The sequence below is a fragment of the Nerophis ophidion genome, unplaced genomic scaffold, assembly GCF_033978795.1.
Source record: "Nerophis ophidion isolate RoL-2023_Sa unplaced genomic scaffold, RoL_Noph_v1.0 HiC_scaffold_35, whole genome shotgun sequence".
Classification (NCBI taxonomy): Eukaryota; Metazoa; Chordata; class Actinopteri; order Syngnathiformes; family Syngnathidae; genus Nerophis; species Nerophis ophidion.
This window is the reverse complement of record NW_026906957.1, coordinates 1,065,866-1,082,260: the sequence shown is the minus strand read 5'-3', so window position 1 is coordinate 1,082,260 and position 16,395 is coordinate 1,065,866. Positions and strand designations below refer to the sequence as shown.

Genomic DNA, 16,395 nt, shown 5'->3' with positions numbered 1-16,395 from the left:
GTTAAAACCAATCTCTAACCACTAGGCCACCTACTCAGTGGCCTAGTGGTTAGAGTGTCCGCCCTGAGATGGGTAGGTTGTGAGTTCAAACCCCGGCCGAGTCATACCAAAGACTATAAAAATGGTAGCCATTACCTCCCTGCTTGGCACTCAGCATCAAAGGTTAGGGTTGGGGGTTAAATCACCATAAATGATTCCCGGGCGCGGCACCGCTGCTGCCCACTGCTCCCCTCACTTCCCAGGGGGTGAACAAGGGGATGGGTCAAATGCAGAGGACACATTTCACCACACTTAGTGTGTGTGTGACAATCATTGCTACTTTAACTTTAACTTAAGTATTTAGCCCAAAGTTCAGTAAATGGGAATAGTATACCACGGGAAATCGAACCATTCCTTTCTTTTCTCCATTTTTCTGCATCTAAAATTTATTGAATGCGTTTCTTGAAGACAAAATATATTGTGTTTTTTTTTCCTTCAGCCACATAAATATAAGTTTTCTTTTTCTGTTGTCTGCAAGACCATTGCAATTATGACTCATTTATCCAACTTCATTATCCTTCTTATAAACTATGTGACCTGAGTAGATTCATGATATATTTGATTGCTTCATATCAAGTATTATCAGTGTATTTCCTGGAGGGATGTAGTTGATGAGAGAAGTGGCAGCCAAGTATTGCTTTTGAATGGAGAATGGCTTCTGACTGGAATGGTGTGGAGGCCAAAGATTGACAGGCCGAGTAGCCAGTGAGAAGGTATATTTTGGAGCTGACAAATTGTAAACAGAGGTCACAACACTGGAAGTATATTAGCCCAGGGGGCGTGGCTAAAGGATAGTTCTAGAATGTGATAGAATGTGCAGTGTGTGTGAGGAAAGGTTCTCTCAAAACTCTCCAAATCTTGCAAGCAAAATATGAGCTAGTTTAGGAGCCCCGAAGCCAAACATCAAATATTAACTCTTGAAAATGTGAATGATTGTGCCCCTCGCCCCAGATTCACGTATCGCCGGGAAAATCACCAGCGTCGTCTATCGTGACAGGAGGAACGTAAAAGTCTCAAGAAGCCATATTTGAGAGCCAAAAGGAAGTCGGCCATTTTGGTTTCCATCAGCCATGTTGAAGGCAAAAAGGGGTGGTACTTGAACAAACTCCTCCTCGGGACTTTGACCAAACTTTGACCTGATGGCTCGCCACACAACTTTACACATTTATAACACAGCTCCACAAACTGAGATTGTACTCAGAGTTGGTACAAATGATGATGATGACACCCTGTTGTGCAGAATGGGTCAGTACCTGTTGGTACCCATTGGTGGTGGGCAGAGCCTGGCGGCCAAAACTGCCCCTCGCCATCAACCATCAAGTTGTCTTTACTTCTCTTTAGATGATGGGATCTCCTTGCAAACTGATATGAGACCTTTAATTCGGGGTCTGATCATGACTAGTCATTGATATCGACACCAACATCGCCCCCTTGTGGTGGAAAATGATAATAGTCATAACTTCCTTCCTCAAGCTCCAATCTTCCTGATTTGTTTTTTTAAGGTGGGTCGAGATCATAGTCATTCTACATCCTGTACACAAATTCAATATGACATTTTTCATACTCTGCACATATACTAATGTCACATATTGTTGTTTGTGTTGCACAATCTTGTCAATCTGCTCAATAAGGTTAAATTAAAATGTAATACAAGTAATAAGTAAGACTTTATTTTCACACTTAAGTAGATAAGTTTTCAGGTGAAAAAGATGCTTCCTCACTAAAAAGATTGTTTAACAATTAAATTTCCATGAATTAATTTACATCCAGAACACACATTGTTAAATTTCTTAATATATTATAATCATTACTATAATTGAATGTAAGTTTGTGTAAAATATTTTCACACAACAAAGTGTGAATACATGTTGTAAAGTGTGGGGTTGAGTTATAATTGATTTAATACAATTAGGTATGGCAAATGCATTTTGTTTACTTGCCAACTATATTTAATATACATATTGATATAATGTCATGTAATAGGACTTCAACATTTTATGTTAATGAAAGTTTATTTGCTAGCCAGTTCTACTTCTGAGTATTTTATTTTGTTATTGAACAATTAAACATACATAAACAATGTTTAGACACATTAAGGTACTTTCAATACAATATGAGTCAATGTTTTTTCAATATTTTACTCAGCAATATAAAAAACATCACATTAAATCCAATCCTCTTACAAACAAAACCCGTTAAAGAAAGTAATAGTAAATCCATCCATCCATTTTTTACCGCTTATTCCCTTTTGGGGTCGCAGGGGGCACTGGCGCCTATCTCAACTACAATCGGGCGGAAGGCGGGGTACACTTGAGAGACAATTCGAATAAGATTTAAATAAAATGTATATAATTAAATGATAAACTTTTGCTTGAATGTGCTTATTTAAAACGACTTAATATATTCCAATAAATATAATAATGTAAGTGTTTTTCTATTTTATACAAATCTTCTAAGATTGAATTAATAAATTGAAATCATTAACACAATGTGAGGATTTGGATTTCACTTTAAGAAAGAGACTTTTGTTAAAGAGAGCAAATGTTTCACACTTTTTAAAAATGGATATAAATTCACGACACGATCGATCCACGCATGCGTGAAGTTACGTCACTTCCTGTATTTTTTTACAAAGGAGCTCCTGCGACGTCACGTTCTGTGATATTTCAATTTTTTATTAATGTTTTGTATGTAATAGATTATCTAGGAGTAAAGGGGAACAACAATAAAAACACGGGAAGGGTAAATTTAAAAAAATCTAGCAGTAGTATCGCTACAATTTCTAGCACTTTCACTCTTGTCATTGCAATGAATGTCGCACGGGGGCGCCACTGAACTCCAACATTAAAGCTTTGTTTGATATACTTTGAATTTATTTTTTAAAAACAAGACACTCGTTTATATCACATTGTTATTCAAATGAATATTACGTAAAAGAAAAGCATGGTAACAGTGACAGCAGGCAATATCTTATATAGAGCTACCTCTTCGCCCGCTCAGCTGTGACGTCATTTCCAGCTTCCGGGTAAACGGAAGACAGCAGAACAGGAGGAGAAGGAGAAAGAAGTGTGCAGGACGCTAATAAGTCAGTTTTATTTGTTATCCAGTTTGAAATATACATCTGTGATTCATTATTTAAGGATAAAGTGGTCTCGATGCGCTAGAAGCACTGTGCCGCTTCTCGTGCTATCTTTGCTTGTTAGTTAGTTTAGCTCGCTAGTTAGCTTAGCTTGTTAGCTGCTAACAGAAGACACAGAAGTTATCAACACGTCGCTAAGTAGAGATCAAGTGTGAGAGTAAAGTGTTGTGATTGTGTGAAAATGTGTGAAAGAAGGATAGCAAAGTATGAGGAAGAGCTTTGTCTTACAAAAGAGGAGAAGGAGCGACAACATCAACTACTGGACGCTGTTTTCAAGAAACATCAAGTTGTGTTACACAGAACAGGTTTGTTGACTTCTTACTCTCACATCTTTACTAACTTTATATTTCATTATTAACACTATGCTTAATATATTGTGTATAAGAAGTTGTGTTGTCTTGTGAGGATGATGCATTCCGTCTGCTACTTGCAACGTGGTCTTGCAACCACGTGGTTGTCTGTGTTCTGTGGAATGTAACTACTAAAGATGAGTTACATATCCCAGTCCATTTGTACAATAAACTGTCAGTGGTGGAACAAGTCAGAGATGTGCTGTGGACGAGCTCCATGACATGGCCCCTAAACCCAGATAATAAAGGTAACTCTACCATCATTTTATAACACACAATCATCTCTGGGCTTACTACAAACAATCTCTAACCAGGTTTTAAAAAGTTTGTCCGCCATCTTTGCTTAAATTTGTATTTCCCGACATTTACTTGTTTTCTCACGTTCACCACAGCATCAGCCCTTTCACAGGATGTAGAACAATTATCAAAGGGGATCTGATTTTTTTTTATTTTGCCTGTCATTCACAATCCATATGTAAGACAATAACATGTTTTTATTTTGTATGCATTCTAAGTCCTAAACAAACATTAGCACAATCTTGACTATCCTAATTCTAACAATGGAGTCAATGAGAGCGCCTCTATTCCGCTCACTAATAAGAATTATTTGATCAATATAATATACCCAGAAGTCATTTTTTTAAATGCTATCTCTTTAAAACATGCTGTAAAAATGCATATCCTCTGGAAATATGTCTTATAATAGCCACAAACTGGAGGATACATTTTAATTAGGATACGATTTAAATAAATAGTGTAAAGGTTTTATGGAATTTTCCAGCGTGTACCCCGTCTTCCGCCCCCCTGTGAATCCAAAAGGGACAAGCGGTAGAACATGGATGGATGGATGGGACATTATAGACAGGCCTCAAATTTTTACTTTTTAAGGTCAAGACAAGTGTTGCCTTAAAGGAGGGTTCATATTTTAGGGCACCAACGCAAATGCAATTTTTTTTCCAGTTTGTTTATTAAATGTAGAATCGCTCACATTTATTTGTGCAATAAACCTTTCGACAACTTTGACCCGTACTTTGGGTCGAAGCATAATAATTGTGTAAATGCATCAATAAGTTCTTTATGCTTGTTTAAGGTGCTTTTTTTAAAAAAAAAACTTTATTTTGTTAGCGCAGTCAGACCTATTATTGTGAAGGGGAAGTGTGTTGCTGTTCTCAGAACGATGTGTGGAGGTGAAAGTTGCGACTATTGTCCTGTTTGTACATTATTCCAACATTGATGATGTCGTTCACAACACAAGCAGATGAGATGTGTTGTGCGTTTATGGATTTTCCTTTCCAGCTTTAGCTTCGTTGTTTAGTCGCTAATTTAAATGACAGCGTGTTTAAAGAATGAATGAGTGGTCCAGAACAAATTATTTTCCATCCATCCGTCTTCTTCCGCTTATCCGAGGTCGGGTCTTGGGGGCAGCAACCTAAGCAGGGAAGCCCAGACTTCCCTCTTTTTCCAGCCACTTCATCCAACTCCTCCCTGGGGGATTCCGAGGCGTTCCCGGTCAGCTGCAAGACATAGTCTTCCCAACGTGTCCTGGGTCTTCCCCGTGGCCTCCTACCGGTCGGACGTGCCCTAAACGCCTCCTGACGGAGGCGCTCGGGTGGCATCCTGACCAGATGCCTGAACCACCTCATCTGGCTCCTCTCCATGTGGAGGAACAGCGGTTTTACTTTGAGTTCCTCCTGGATGACAGAGCTTCTCACCCTACCTCTAAGGGAGAGACCCGCCACTCGGCGGAAGAAACTAATTTCGGCCGCTTGTACCCGAGATCTTGTCCTTTCGGTCATAACCCAAAGCTCATGACCATAAGTAAGGATGGACCTTTGAGCGACCGATAAAGAGAGCTTTGCCTTCCGGCTCAGCTCCTTCTTCATCACAACGGATCGATACAGCGTCCGCATTACTGAAGACGCCGCACCGATCCGCTTGTCGATCTCACGATCCACTCTTCCCTCACTCGTGGACAAGACTCCTTGGTACTTGAACTCCTCCACTTGGGGAAATATCTCCTCCCCAACCCCGAGATGGCACTCCACCCTTTTCCGGACGAGAACCATGGACTTTGGAGGTGCTGATTCCCATCCCAGTCGCTTCACACTCTTCTGCAAACCGATCCAGTGAGAGCTGAAGATCTTGGCCAGATGAAGCCATCAGGACCACATCATCTGCAAAAAGCAGAGACCTAATCCTGCTGCCACCAAACCAGATCCCCTCAACGCCCTGACTGCGCCTACAAATTATATCCATAAAAGTTACGAACAGAATCGGTAACAAAGGGCAGCCTTGGCGGAGTCCAACCCTCACTGGAAACGGGTCCGACTTACTGCCGGCAATGCGGACCAAGCTCTGACACTGATCATACAGGGAGCGGACCGCCACAATCAGACTCTCTGAGCACTCCCCACAGGACTTCCCGAGGGACACGGTCAAATGCCTTCTCCAAGCCCACAGAACACATGTAGACTGGTTGGGCAAACTCCCATGCACCCTCAAGAACCCTGCCCAGAGTATAGAGCTGGTCCACAGTTCCACGACCAGGACGAAAACCACACTGTTCCTCCTGAATCCGAGGTTCGACTATCTGGCCTAGGGTCCTCTCCAGTACACCTGAATAGACTTTACCGGCAAGGCATTATTTTCCCTGACAAATGTTGCTTCTCCTAAGAATGACATATTGCTCTTACATTTATGTCAATTTCCCTGATATTGTGCAATGAAAAGCAGATTTTGTTATATTAGCCAGTTCTGTGACAACGGAAGTCATTGTTGAAATAATATGCCTTATTTTTTGTTGAGTTCAGTGATTATTGATTGGATTATTACTTTTGGAAGGTCAGAGAAGAAGAGTTGTAAGAATTTTCTCATAAGTCACCTGCTAATGTTAGCCAAGTTAGCTGCTCATGCGTGTTGGAGTGGAGACGGCTGAGGGGAGTCGTGTATGAAACAAGCTCAGCTTCCTCATGAAGGTGACGTGATGATGTCACATAAGGACTACACGCCTACACTCACACAAGAATGGCAACGTTTGGGCCCCCAGACCAGCTTTATTTTTGTCCTATTGAGGCAGCGCTTTTTTACGCTTTCAGACCAAACGAACAAAAGAAGACCTTTTGTATGCAGTTTGAGAGCCGCAGCCGGAGAAAATAAACACACAGTGTATCCATGACTGCAAAGTTCATTGATCGTTTGTTTGATTGACTGACTAATGTTTTAATACCTCCGTTTTAATACCTCTCACACAAACATGCTTGTGGGGGAGTTTTCTGTGTCTACGTACCTTCCACACATGCGTACACCCACCTGAGTGACATTTGTCCAAGTTGCACCATCCCCACATTTTTTAACCTATTCAAACCATTCCAACATCAACACATTCCACTCACATATATTATATATTAAGGTTTATTTGAAATAGGGACGGATCCAAAAAACCTAGACATCTGAAACAGTTATCCAATGTATGCATCATAGTGTTTGTAGCCAAAACTAATTTACAACACTTGTCCCCAACAACAACAACAACAACAACAACACAGATCCAACATCATTAAAACAAGAAAATGAAAATAAGACAAAAATGAGTCGATAATAATGATAATAGAAATAATACAAAGTGCAAACTAGATAAAAGCCAATGATAATAATAACAACACAAAGTGCAGGCTAGATAAAAACCAATTAGTAAAAAATAGAAAAAACTAAACATGGGAACACGATTGCTGCTCAACTAGCCATAATTTTGTTTATTTGAAAGTGACAAGTGCAGTTATACTTTTCAAAGTGTCAGGTAAAGAGTTCCATAGTTGTGGTCTTTTTGTTGAAAAGGCAGTCTGGGCAAAAGATGTTCTACCGAATGGAACACAACAGTTGCCTTTTGACATTGCTGTGGTGGTAGATCTGGTACCACTTTGCAGTCTTGTAATGGCCTTGCAGAGCAATTGGGGAGCAGAGTTATCCAAACATTTAAAAAACAGTTTGACTGTATGTAACAAAATAAAATTGGTAAAACTTAAAATATTGTATTTGGTTAAAACTTGGCAAGGTTTTCATCCATCTGGGAATTGCCCAGTTTTAATGGAAATATTAAAATGTGGTTAAAATTTAGCAATGATGATATCGTATTCTCTTCTTGTCTAGGACTTTCAAGGCCCGGTAATAAAGACACTCAATGGTCTTGACTGCTGACTGCGACCATGTAGTTAAGCCATAAGATATGTGTGAAAGAATCATTGAATTCATAAAAGTAAAAGCACAGCTGAGAGTTAAGTAGTTTCTTATAATCTTAAAACAGCCTAGGTTGGCCTTCAGAGTTTTACACATTTTCTTAATGTGACTTTTAAAATTCAGCTAATAGTCTATGATTATGCCCGAATATTTGACTTCAGGTACTTGTTCAATGACCTCATCATTAATTTTTATATTCAGGTTTGTTTGAGGTTGCTTTTTTATGGAGAAGCAGACAGTTAGTCTTTTTAGTGTTCAGGGTTAAACAGGATGATGCCAGCCAAGATGCTATTTTGTCTAATTTAGCTTTTAGCTTTTCAGCAACTAGAGTACAGGTCTTACCAGATGTATATATGACTGTGTCATCCGCATACATCTGTAAATCTATATCTGTGCATACATCTGGTAGGTCATTGATGTATAGACTAAATAGTATCGGTCCCAAGACACTACCCTGAGGTATCCCTGTTTCAATTTTGCGGAAGGAAGATCTCACATTATTAATGGTGACACATTGTTCACGGCCCTTTAGATGTGACTCAAGACAGGACAATGACTGTTTGAATAAGTTGAATTTACAGTAGTTAGTTTTGAAGTTAAAATGTTATGATTGACTGTATCAAATGCTTTTTTTAAGTCTGAAAATTCTGCACCGACTACCTGTCCTTTGTCAAGGGAATGTTTGATCTTTTCAGTTAAAAAACAAGTGGCAGATTCTGTAGAATGGTTACGTCTGAGTCCGAATTGCAAGGGATTCAAATAGTGATTTGTCTCAAGGTGGTGCATTAGTTGTTCCGAAACAATCTTCTCCAGGACTTTAGATGAAACTGGAAGAAGGCTGATGGGTCTATAGTTAGATGTCAATCCAGCATCACCAGATTTTAAAAGTGGTATTACCTGTGCAGTTTTCCATCCATCTGGGAATTGCCCAGTTTTAATGGAAATATTAATAAGACGGGTAAGAGGCTGTATAAGGATGCCGCTATTTTTAAAAAAAAATAAAAGCTGTGTCTAGGTTATAAATATCCTTTGAGTATGTGGTGTTTAGGTCATGTATGGCATTTAAGACAGTTGTCTGACTAACCTCCTTGAGCTGAAATGAGCTGTCTTGTTTATCAGGTATGTCTGTTGTTTGATCATCATTAGTCAGACAGGAAAAACCCGAGGAAAGGTTTTTGACAGATTCTATAAAGAATTATTTGAACTCATTTGAGACTTGAGTACAATCAGTAATGATTTTGTCTCCTACTTTAGTTTATATTGGGTTTGGGTGGTGTTACCCTCTGGGTTTAATAGGTTGTGTAGTAGTTTCCAGATCATTTTACCATTTCCTTTGGCCTCTAAAATCATGTGGATGTAATAGTTTGATTGGGACATTCCGAGCTGTTTAACTACTTGATTACGTAAGTCTTTAAATATTTTCGAATCTGTGTCACTACTGTGTACATACATCTACTGATGCCTCTGGACACATCTTCAGTGATGTGCCTGGAATCATCGGGTGTTTCGGGTCTTTCAACATCATACACCCTCCTCCAGGTGACCCAGCAGGGGCTGATCAGACCCCAGCTTGTGTCCAGATGGCTAGCTAGCTACCATGACTCCATGGCTCTCCCCTTTTGAGCCACAGCCATCTTGAGGCCCTCTCTGCCGCATCGGTGGTACTGCGGATGGCTCTCCTCCTTCTCTCTCCCTCGATGCCCAAAGTGCTGAAAGCTCTGGTCAAGGAGCGGGCTGCAAAACCCCTGCATCCAACCCTAACGCAAGAAGGATCACTAGCGCCCTCTACCACCAAGAAGCGGGAATCATTTAATGACTCATATTTGACACACGCAGCTACGGTATATTAATAAAACATAGCTGCTTATTGTTCTTTTTAGCATAGCTTAGACTTAAAATCGTACTGAATAGCTCTAAATCTTCTACCCTTTATGCGATTTCAAATTATTGAAATCAGCCTCCTCCATTTTGAAAATGATGACAGGTGAAGTGTCACTCGTGACGTGACGAGTTTGACCCGGCGGAAAGACACGCGCTAATAAAAAAAATATTTTGCGAAACAAGTTTACCCGGCGTTAATCCTGGGCCGGCGGTAATGCTAAGCATGCGCTAATTATTTTGCGAAACGAGTTTGACCCGGCAGTAATTCTAGGCAGGCACATACTATATACCCGGCGGCAATTCAAGGAAATACGGTCTGTCTGATACTGATTTTGATTGAATGTGTGGACTGCATGAATGATGCCTTCTCAGTTCTCACTCTAACGCAATTTGAGTGTCTGGAAACGCACTAACTTAATATAATCCATTATTACTATTATTAATAAAGTAAACACGTTATCTTTTGAAGGTGTAGTCAGTAATCTGATTACTTCTTCCCAGTTTAACTGTGGTGACACTATCTAAATGAAAGCAAAACAGATGTCATCTTTCTTGGCCAACAAGTTGACTGTGCTCATGCTTCTTTTATAACAGACATGTCTCTAAAGATGAATGTGAAAATCACTGTACTTATTGTCCACCAGCAGGGGGAGCTCATCACTAGTACTACTGCGTGGAGGCTGGCATGTGGTACATTATTTACTGTGTGTGTATGACTTATTCAGAGGGAGAACAGCACACTTTCACGTATGGCGTCTACCATTAAGGATTGCAGGAATGACTTTTAGGATGTTTTTATATGAATAAGGTGGATTGGACGTTGGCCTGGGAAGACATTCCCCTGAAGGTCTTCTTCATGTGTCAGCTGGAAGTACCCTGACTGCTGTGAGGGGAAACTGATGAGATTGTGAGATCATATGTTGGTGCAGGACAATGTCTCATGTGACTGAGCAAAGCTGGACTTTTCTAAAGAATGTTTGTTTTCTCCTGTCCCGCAGACATCGATGAAGAACATCTTCCTGGTGAGCAGGAGGTGGAACCACAGTCCTCCAACATACACGAGGAAGAAAAGGTACCACATTCCCAACACATCAAAGAGGGAGTAGAGGAGCCACAGACCCATAGTGTTAAACTGACCCTTCACATTAAAGGGCAAGCGGAGGACCCACTGATCTTACACATCAAAAATGAAGAGGAGGACCCACTGATCCCTCACTTTAAGGAGCAAGAGAACCTGCTGACCCCTCACATTAAATAGGAAGAGATGGACCCACAGACCCCCTACTTTAAAGAGGAAGAGGAGGACCAAGAGCCGCCGCACATTAAAGAGGAAGAGGAGGAAGAGGGCATCAGTCAGCCTAAATGGTTGGAGGAGTTCCCAGTGACTGTGAAGAGTGAAGATGATGGGGTCAAAGGTGAAAGTGAGGAGAGGGGAGGGGGGGAGCCTCCAAGCAGCAGCTCAACACAACACATGACAACAGAAGCTGATGGAGACCACTGTGGAGGATCACAAGCAGACAAGCTCTTAGCTCCACTATCAGATAGTGAGGACACAACGTCACACTCTCCTGACACTGATGATGAAGACTCTAAAGATGATAAGACATGTCACACTGACAACACTCACTTCACATCTTCTCACTCTCACAAAACCTTTAAATACCATAGTCTTCTGAAAACACACATGAGAAGACACACCGGAGAAAAACCTTTTATCTGTTCAATATGTGGCAAAGGTTTTGTAGAAAGTCACAATTTGAAAGTACACATGAGAACACACACCGGTGAAAAACCTTATGTCTGTTCAATCTGTGGTACATGTTTTGTACAAAGAATCAATTTGAAAGTACACATGAGAAGACACACTGGTGAAAAACCTTTTATCTGTTCAACCTGTGGTAAAGGTTTTACAGAAAGTCCGAGTTTGAAAGTACACATGAGAACACACACTGGTGAAAAACCTTTTTCTTGCTCAGAATGTGGTAAAGATTTTGTTCAAAGTAAACATTTGAAAGTACACATGAGAACACACACTGGTGAAAAACCTTTTTCTTGCTCAGAATGTGGTAAAGGTTTTGTACAAAGTCCCCTTTTAAAAGTACACATGAGAACACACACTGGTGAAAAACCTTTTGTCTGTTCAATCTGTGGTAAAGATTTTACAGAAAGTCGATGGTTGAAAGTACACATGAGAACACACACTGGTGAAAAACCCTTTTCCTGTTCAATCTGTGGTAAAGGTTTTACACAAAGTCATCATTTGAAAGTGCACGTGAGAAGACACACTGGTGAAAAACCTTTTTCCTGTTCAATCTGTGGTAAAGGTTTTACAGAAAACTGGTGTTTGAAAGTACACAAGAGAACACACACTGGTGAAAATTCACATTCCTGTTCAATCTGCAACAGAAGCTTTTGTCAACAATCAAAGCTTGTAGCACACATGAGAAGACACCCAGGAGAGAAAGTGTTGAGTTGTGGTGTGTGTGGTGAAAGATTGTCTTCTAAGTACCAGTGTAAGAAACACAAGTGTGCTGGTGAGAACAGCAGCAGCAAATGAAACTGCAGGATTTGAAATAAACTGTCCAGACTTTCATTTTGACTTTCTAACAACATCAGCACATATAACATGTGTGACATTGTTGTTTGTCTAACAATCTGTTTAATATGCGCCTACATTGATAGATTAGACAGTTTGAAAAATAAAGGTATTACTTATTTGTACTTGTAATTATTAATCATCCCATAGATTATCACCTTTATATGATATACATATGTACTGGTTCACATCTGAAACATCTTCTGGACCACTTCAGGAAGCATATTATTATTTACTTTATACATCATTTGAACAGTTGTCTTTTATACAATTTTAAAATGTGTGACTCTTTGAATCATTTGTTGGGTCTCTATAATCCATTTTATTCATTATCGTCATTACTCTGTATTATGATGATTGTGTTGTGATTGTTTTATATGTATGTCCCCAGACCTTTATGCAGTATACAAGTGAGAGAAAATGGCAGATTTTTTATTTAATTTTTTTGGGAAAGGATGGTTTTGTTTTTACAAACTTACATTTGTGGATGTATTATATATATTGTGTTTTAAACCTTTTTTTAATGTTATTTTTTTCTTTTATAACATCCCCCAATCAACATCAATATCAGTCAAAGTTTGGAGTGTCAGACAAAAGCCAATATTGTACATCATCCCACAGAGATTTACTTTAAACAAACATGTTTACTTGACCCACTTCTTGGGAAACTTATCAAGGAGCTTTTTGTATTATTAGGTCCATCAGTGCTAAATATTATAAACTTATCACTTTCCTCGGGCACTGTTCCCCTTGCGTTCAAAAAAGCGGTTATTCATCCTCTCCTTAAAAGACCTAACCTCGATCCTGACCTCATGGTAAACTACCGACCGGTGTCTCACCTTCCCTTTATTTCGAAAATCCTAGAAAAAATTGTTGCAGAGCAGCTAAATGAACACTTAGCGTTTAACAATCTATGTGAAACCTTTCAATCCGGTTTCAGGGCAAATCACTCGACGGAGACAGCCCTCGCAAAATTGACTAATGATCTATTGCTAACGATGGACTCTGATGCGTCATCTATGTTGCTGCTCCTCGATCTTAGCGCTGCTTTCGATACCGTCGATCATAATATTTTATTAGAGCGTATCAAAACACGAATTGGTATGTCAGACTCAGCCCTGTCTTGGTTTAACTCTTATCTTACTGATAGGATGCAGTGTGTCTCCCATAACAATGTGACCTCGGACTACGTTAAGGTAACGTGTGGAGTTCCCCAGGGTTCGGTCCTTGGCCCTGTACTCTTCAGCATCTACATGCTGCCGCTGGGTGACGTCATATGCAAATACGGTATTAGCTTTCACTGTTATGCTGACACCCAACTCTACCTGCCCCTAAAGCTGACCAACACGCCGGACTGTAGTCAGTTGGAAGCGTGTCTTAATGAAATTAAACAATGGATGTCCGCTAACTTTTTGCAACTTAATGCCAAAAAAACGGAAATGCTGATTATCGGTCCTGCTAGACACCGACCTCTATTTAATAATACAACTTTAACATTTGACAACCAAATAATAAAACAAGGTGACTCTGTAAAAAATCTGGGTATTATTTTCGACCCAACTCTCTCCTTTGAGTCACACATTAAAAGCGTTACTAAAACGGCCTTCTTTCATCTCCGTAATATCGCTAAAATTCGCTCCATTCTGTCCACTAAAGACGCCGAGATCATTATCCATGCGTTTGTTACGTCTCGTCTCGACTACTGTAACGTATTATTTTCGGGTCTCCCCATGTCTAGCATTACAAGATTACAGCTGGTACAAAATGCGGCTGCTAGACTTTTGACAAGAACAAGAAAGTTTGATCATATTACGCCTGTACTGTATATACCTTTATATACATATATACATACATATATACCTGTACTGTATATACCTTTATATACATATATACATACACATATACCTATACTGGCTCACCTGCACTGGCTTCCTGTGCACTTAAGATGTGACTTTAAGGTTTTACTACTTACGTATAAAATACTACACGGTCTAGCTCCATCCTATCTTGCCGATTGTATTGTACCATATGTCCCGGCAAGAAATCTGCGTTCAAAAGACTCCGGCTTATTAGTGATTCCTAGAGCCCAAAAAAAGTCTGCGGGCTATAGAGCGTTTTCCGTTCGGGCTCCAGTACTCTGGAATGCCCTCCCGGTAACAGTTCGAGATGCCACCTCAGTAGAAGCATTTAAGTCTCACCTTAAAACTCATCTGTATACTCTAGCCTTTAAATAAACCTCCTTTTTAGACCAGTTGATCTGCCGCTTCTTTTCTTTCTCCTATGTCCCCCCCTCCCTTGTGGAGGGGGTCCGGTCCGATGACCATGGATGAAGTACTGGCTGTCCAGAGTCGAGACCCAGGATGGACCGCTCGCCTGTATCGGTTGGGGACATCTCTACGCTGCTGATCCGCTTGAGATGGTTTCCTGTGGACGGGACTCTCGCTGCTGTCTTGGATCCGCTTGAACTGAACTCTCGCGGCTGTGTTGGAGCCACTATGGATTGAACTTTCACAGTATCATGTTAGACCCGCTCGACATCCATTGCTTTCGGTCCCCTAGAGGGGGGGGGGGGGGGTTGCCCACATCTGGGGGGGGGGGGGTTGCCCACATCTGAGGTCCTCTCCAAGGTTTCTCATAGTCAGCATTGTCACTGGCGTCCCACTGGATGTGAATTCTCCCTGCCCACTGGGTGTGAGTTTTCCTTGCCCTTTTGTGGGTTCTTCCCAGGATGTTGTAGTCGTAATGATTTGTGCAGTCCTTTGAGACATTTGTGATTTGGGGCTATATAAATAAACATTGATTGATTGATTGATTGACTTTGCATACATTTTAAAAATAAACTGCTTTTTTTGTTTCCCAATCACAGAACGAACAAGTGTTGTCTTCAATTGCAAAACAACATTCAAAATATTACTTTAAGTGGTCAATTCCGTCTTTTTTTTCTTAAATTAAGTCTTTTGCCTTAGAAAGAATGGAAACTTTTAAGTTAAGAGTATTTTTTTGTTCCAGGTTGTACTTAATGAAATCTTCAAATAATAAACTTTTTCTATCAGTCAATAAGTGCATCAGTGACCAAATGCCTTTTTCAAACCATTGCTGTACAAAGATGGATTTGTTTCTCATTTTAATATAAGAACAATTCCATAGTGGAGTATTGTGTGTGATGAAGTTGTGTTTGTAAATTAGTTTCCAGTACAACAACACTTGCTGGTAGGGATGGGTACTGTTCACATTTCAACTGATTCGGAACACATTCCACTACCTCCAAATCAATACCAAGCCTCAACAGTATGATTTTTTGGTACTTTTGTGCCTGTTAATAATTTTGATTGTTTGTGATAAATTTGTATTGCAACGTTTAAAAATAAGATTATTATTAACTGCAGTCCTTTCGTTACCCTTTGTTCTTTTTAGTTGTCATATCATCATTAAATGTAGCTTTATTTACATTTGCAAGTCCAGTACGCTAGATGGCAGTAGTGTAAATTCATGATGTCTTTTGTTGCGCCCCAAAAAGTTTTAATATTCTAAATATTGGATTTATTATGCACCAGCTGTCTGATTCTAACATTCATCTTAGTTATAGTTTTAATCAACTCATTTGGTGGGTGTTAACGTCATGAGAAATTGCTAATGCTAATCAGTAGCATGTCAATAGCAAAGCCAATGTATATTAGCATCAAGCTACCATAACATTTATAGCGTTTTTGAGTCCATTTCTTTGATGGCATTGACAATTGCAACATTTATCTCAAGGTAGTTTGACTCAGCCTGCTCTCAGTGCTGCTGGAGTGATCTCCAAATGCCAAACAGAGGTCAAATGAGTTCCAAGTTGGATATTCAACGGACATTCAACATCCAGCCAGGCTGACTGTTTGAAAACTCATGCCACGTCTGTCAGTCCCTGCTGACAAGTGCTTTACTTTAAGGGACCGTCAATAAAGTACTTGTCATTGGCTCACTAAGAACATTTCAATTGTCAGTAGCTTTAGTCATGTGACCTAGAACCTCAAACCTACTTTCATATTGTTTGTTCATCACTGCTGTTGTCGGCGCATGCCTTGAATTGTCCAGTTTTAAGGGATAAACAGTAGAAAATGGATGGATGGATGTTTAGTGACAGAGTGGAAACTGTCAAACCTCAAGCCCACCAAGTG

The 16,395-nt window shown here is 40.0% G+C and overlaps 1 protein-coding gene across 4 annotated transcripts; it reads left to right on the top strand.

Annotated features, from left to right (window-relative positions):
- The first annotated feature begins 3,051 nt into the window (after positions 1-3,051).
- On the top strand, positions 3,052-12,360 carry LOC133546640 (oocyte zinc finger protein XlCOF6.1-like). Of its 4 annotated transcripts, none has more exons than XM_061892432.1 (3): positions 3,052-3,483; positions 10,641-10,714; positions 10,794-12,360. In XM_061892432.1, the coding sequence occupies exon 3, from the start codon at positions 10,907-10,909 to the stop codon at positions 12,197-12,199; it is 1,293 nt and encodes a 430-aa protein (XP_061748416.1). In that variant the 5' UTR covers positions 3,052-3,483; positions 10,641-10,714; positions 10,794-10,906; the 3' UTR covers positions 12,200-12,360. The 4 variants fall into 4 exon arrangements, with proteins under 4 accessions (XP_061748416.1, XP_061748417.1, XP_061748420.1 ...); XM_061892433.1 differs by having other exon boundaries at positions 3,064-3,124; positions 3,371-3,483; positions 10,641-12,360; XM_061892436.1 differs by lacking the exon at positions 3,052-3,483 and adding an exon at positions 10,418-10,549.
- The last annotated feature ends 4,035 nt before the right edge of the window (positions 12,361-16,395 follow it).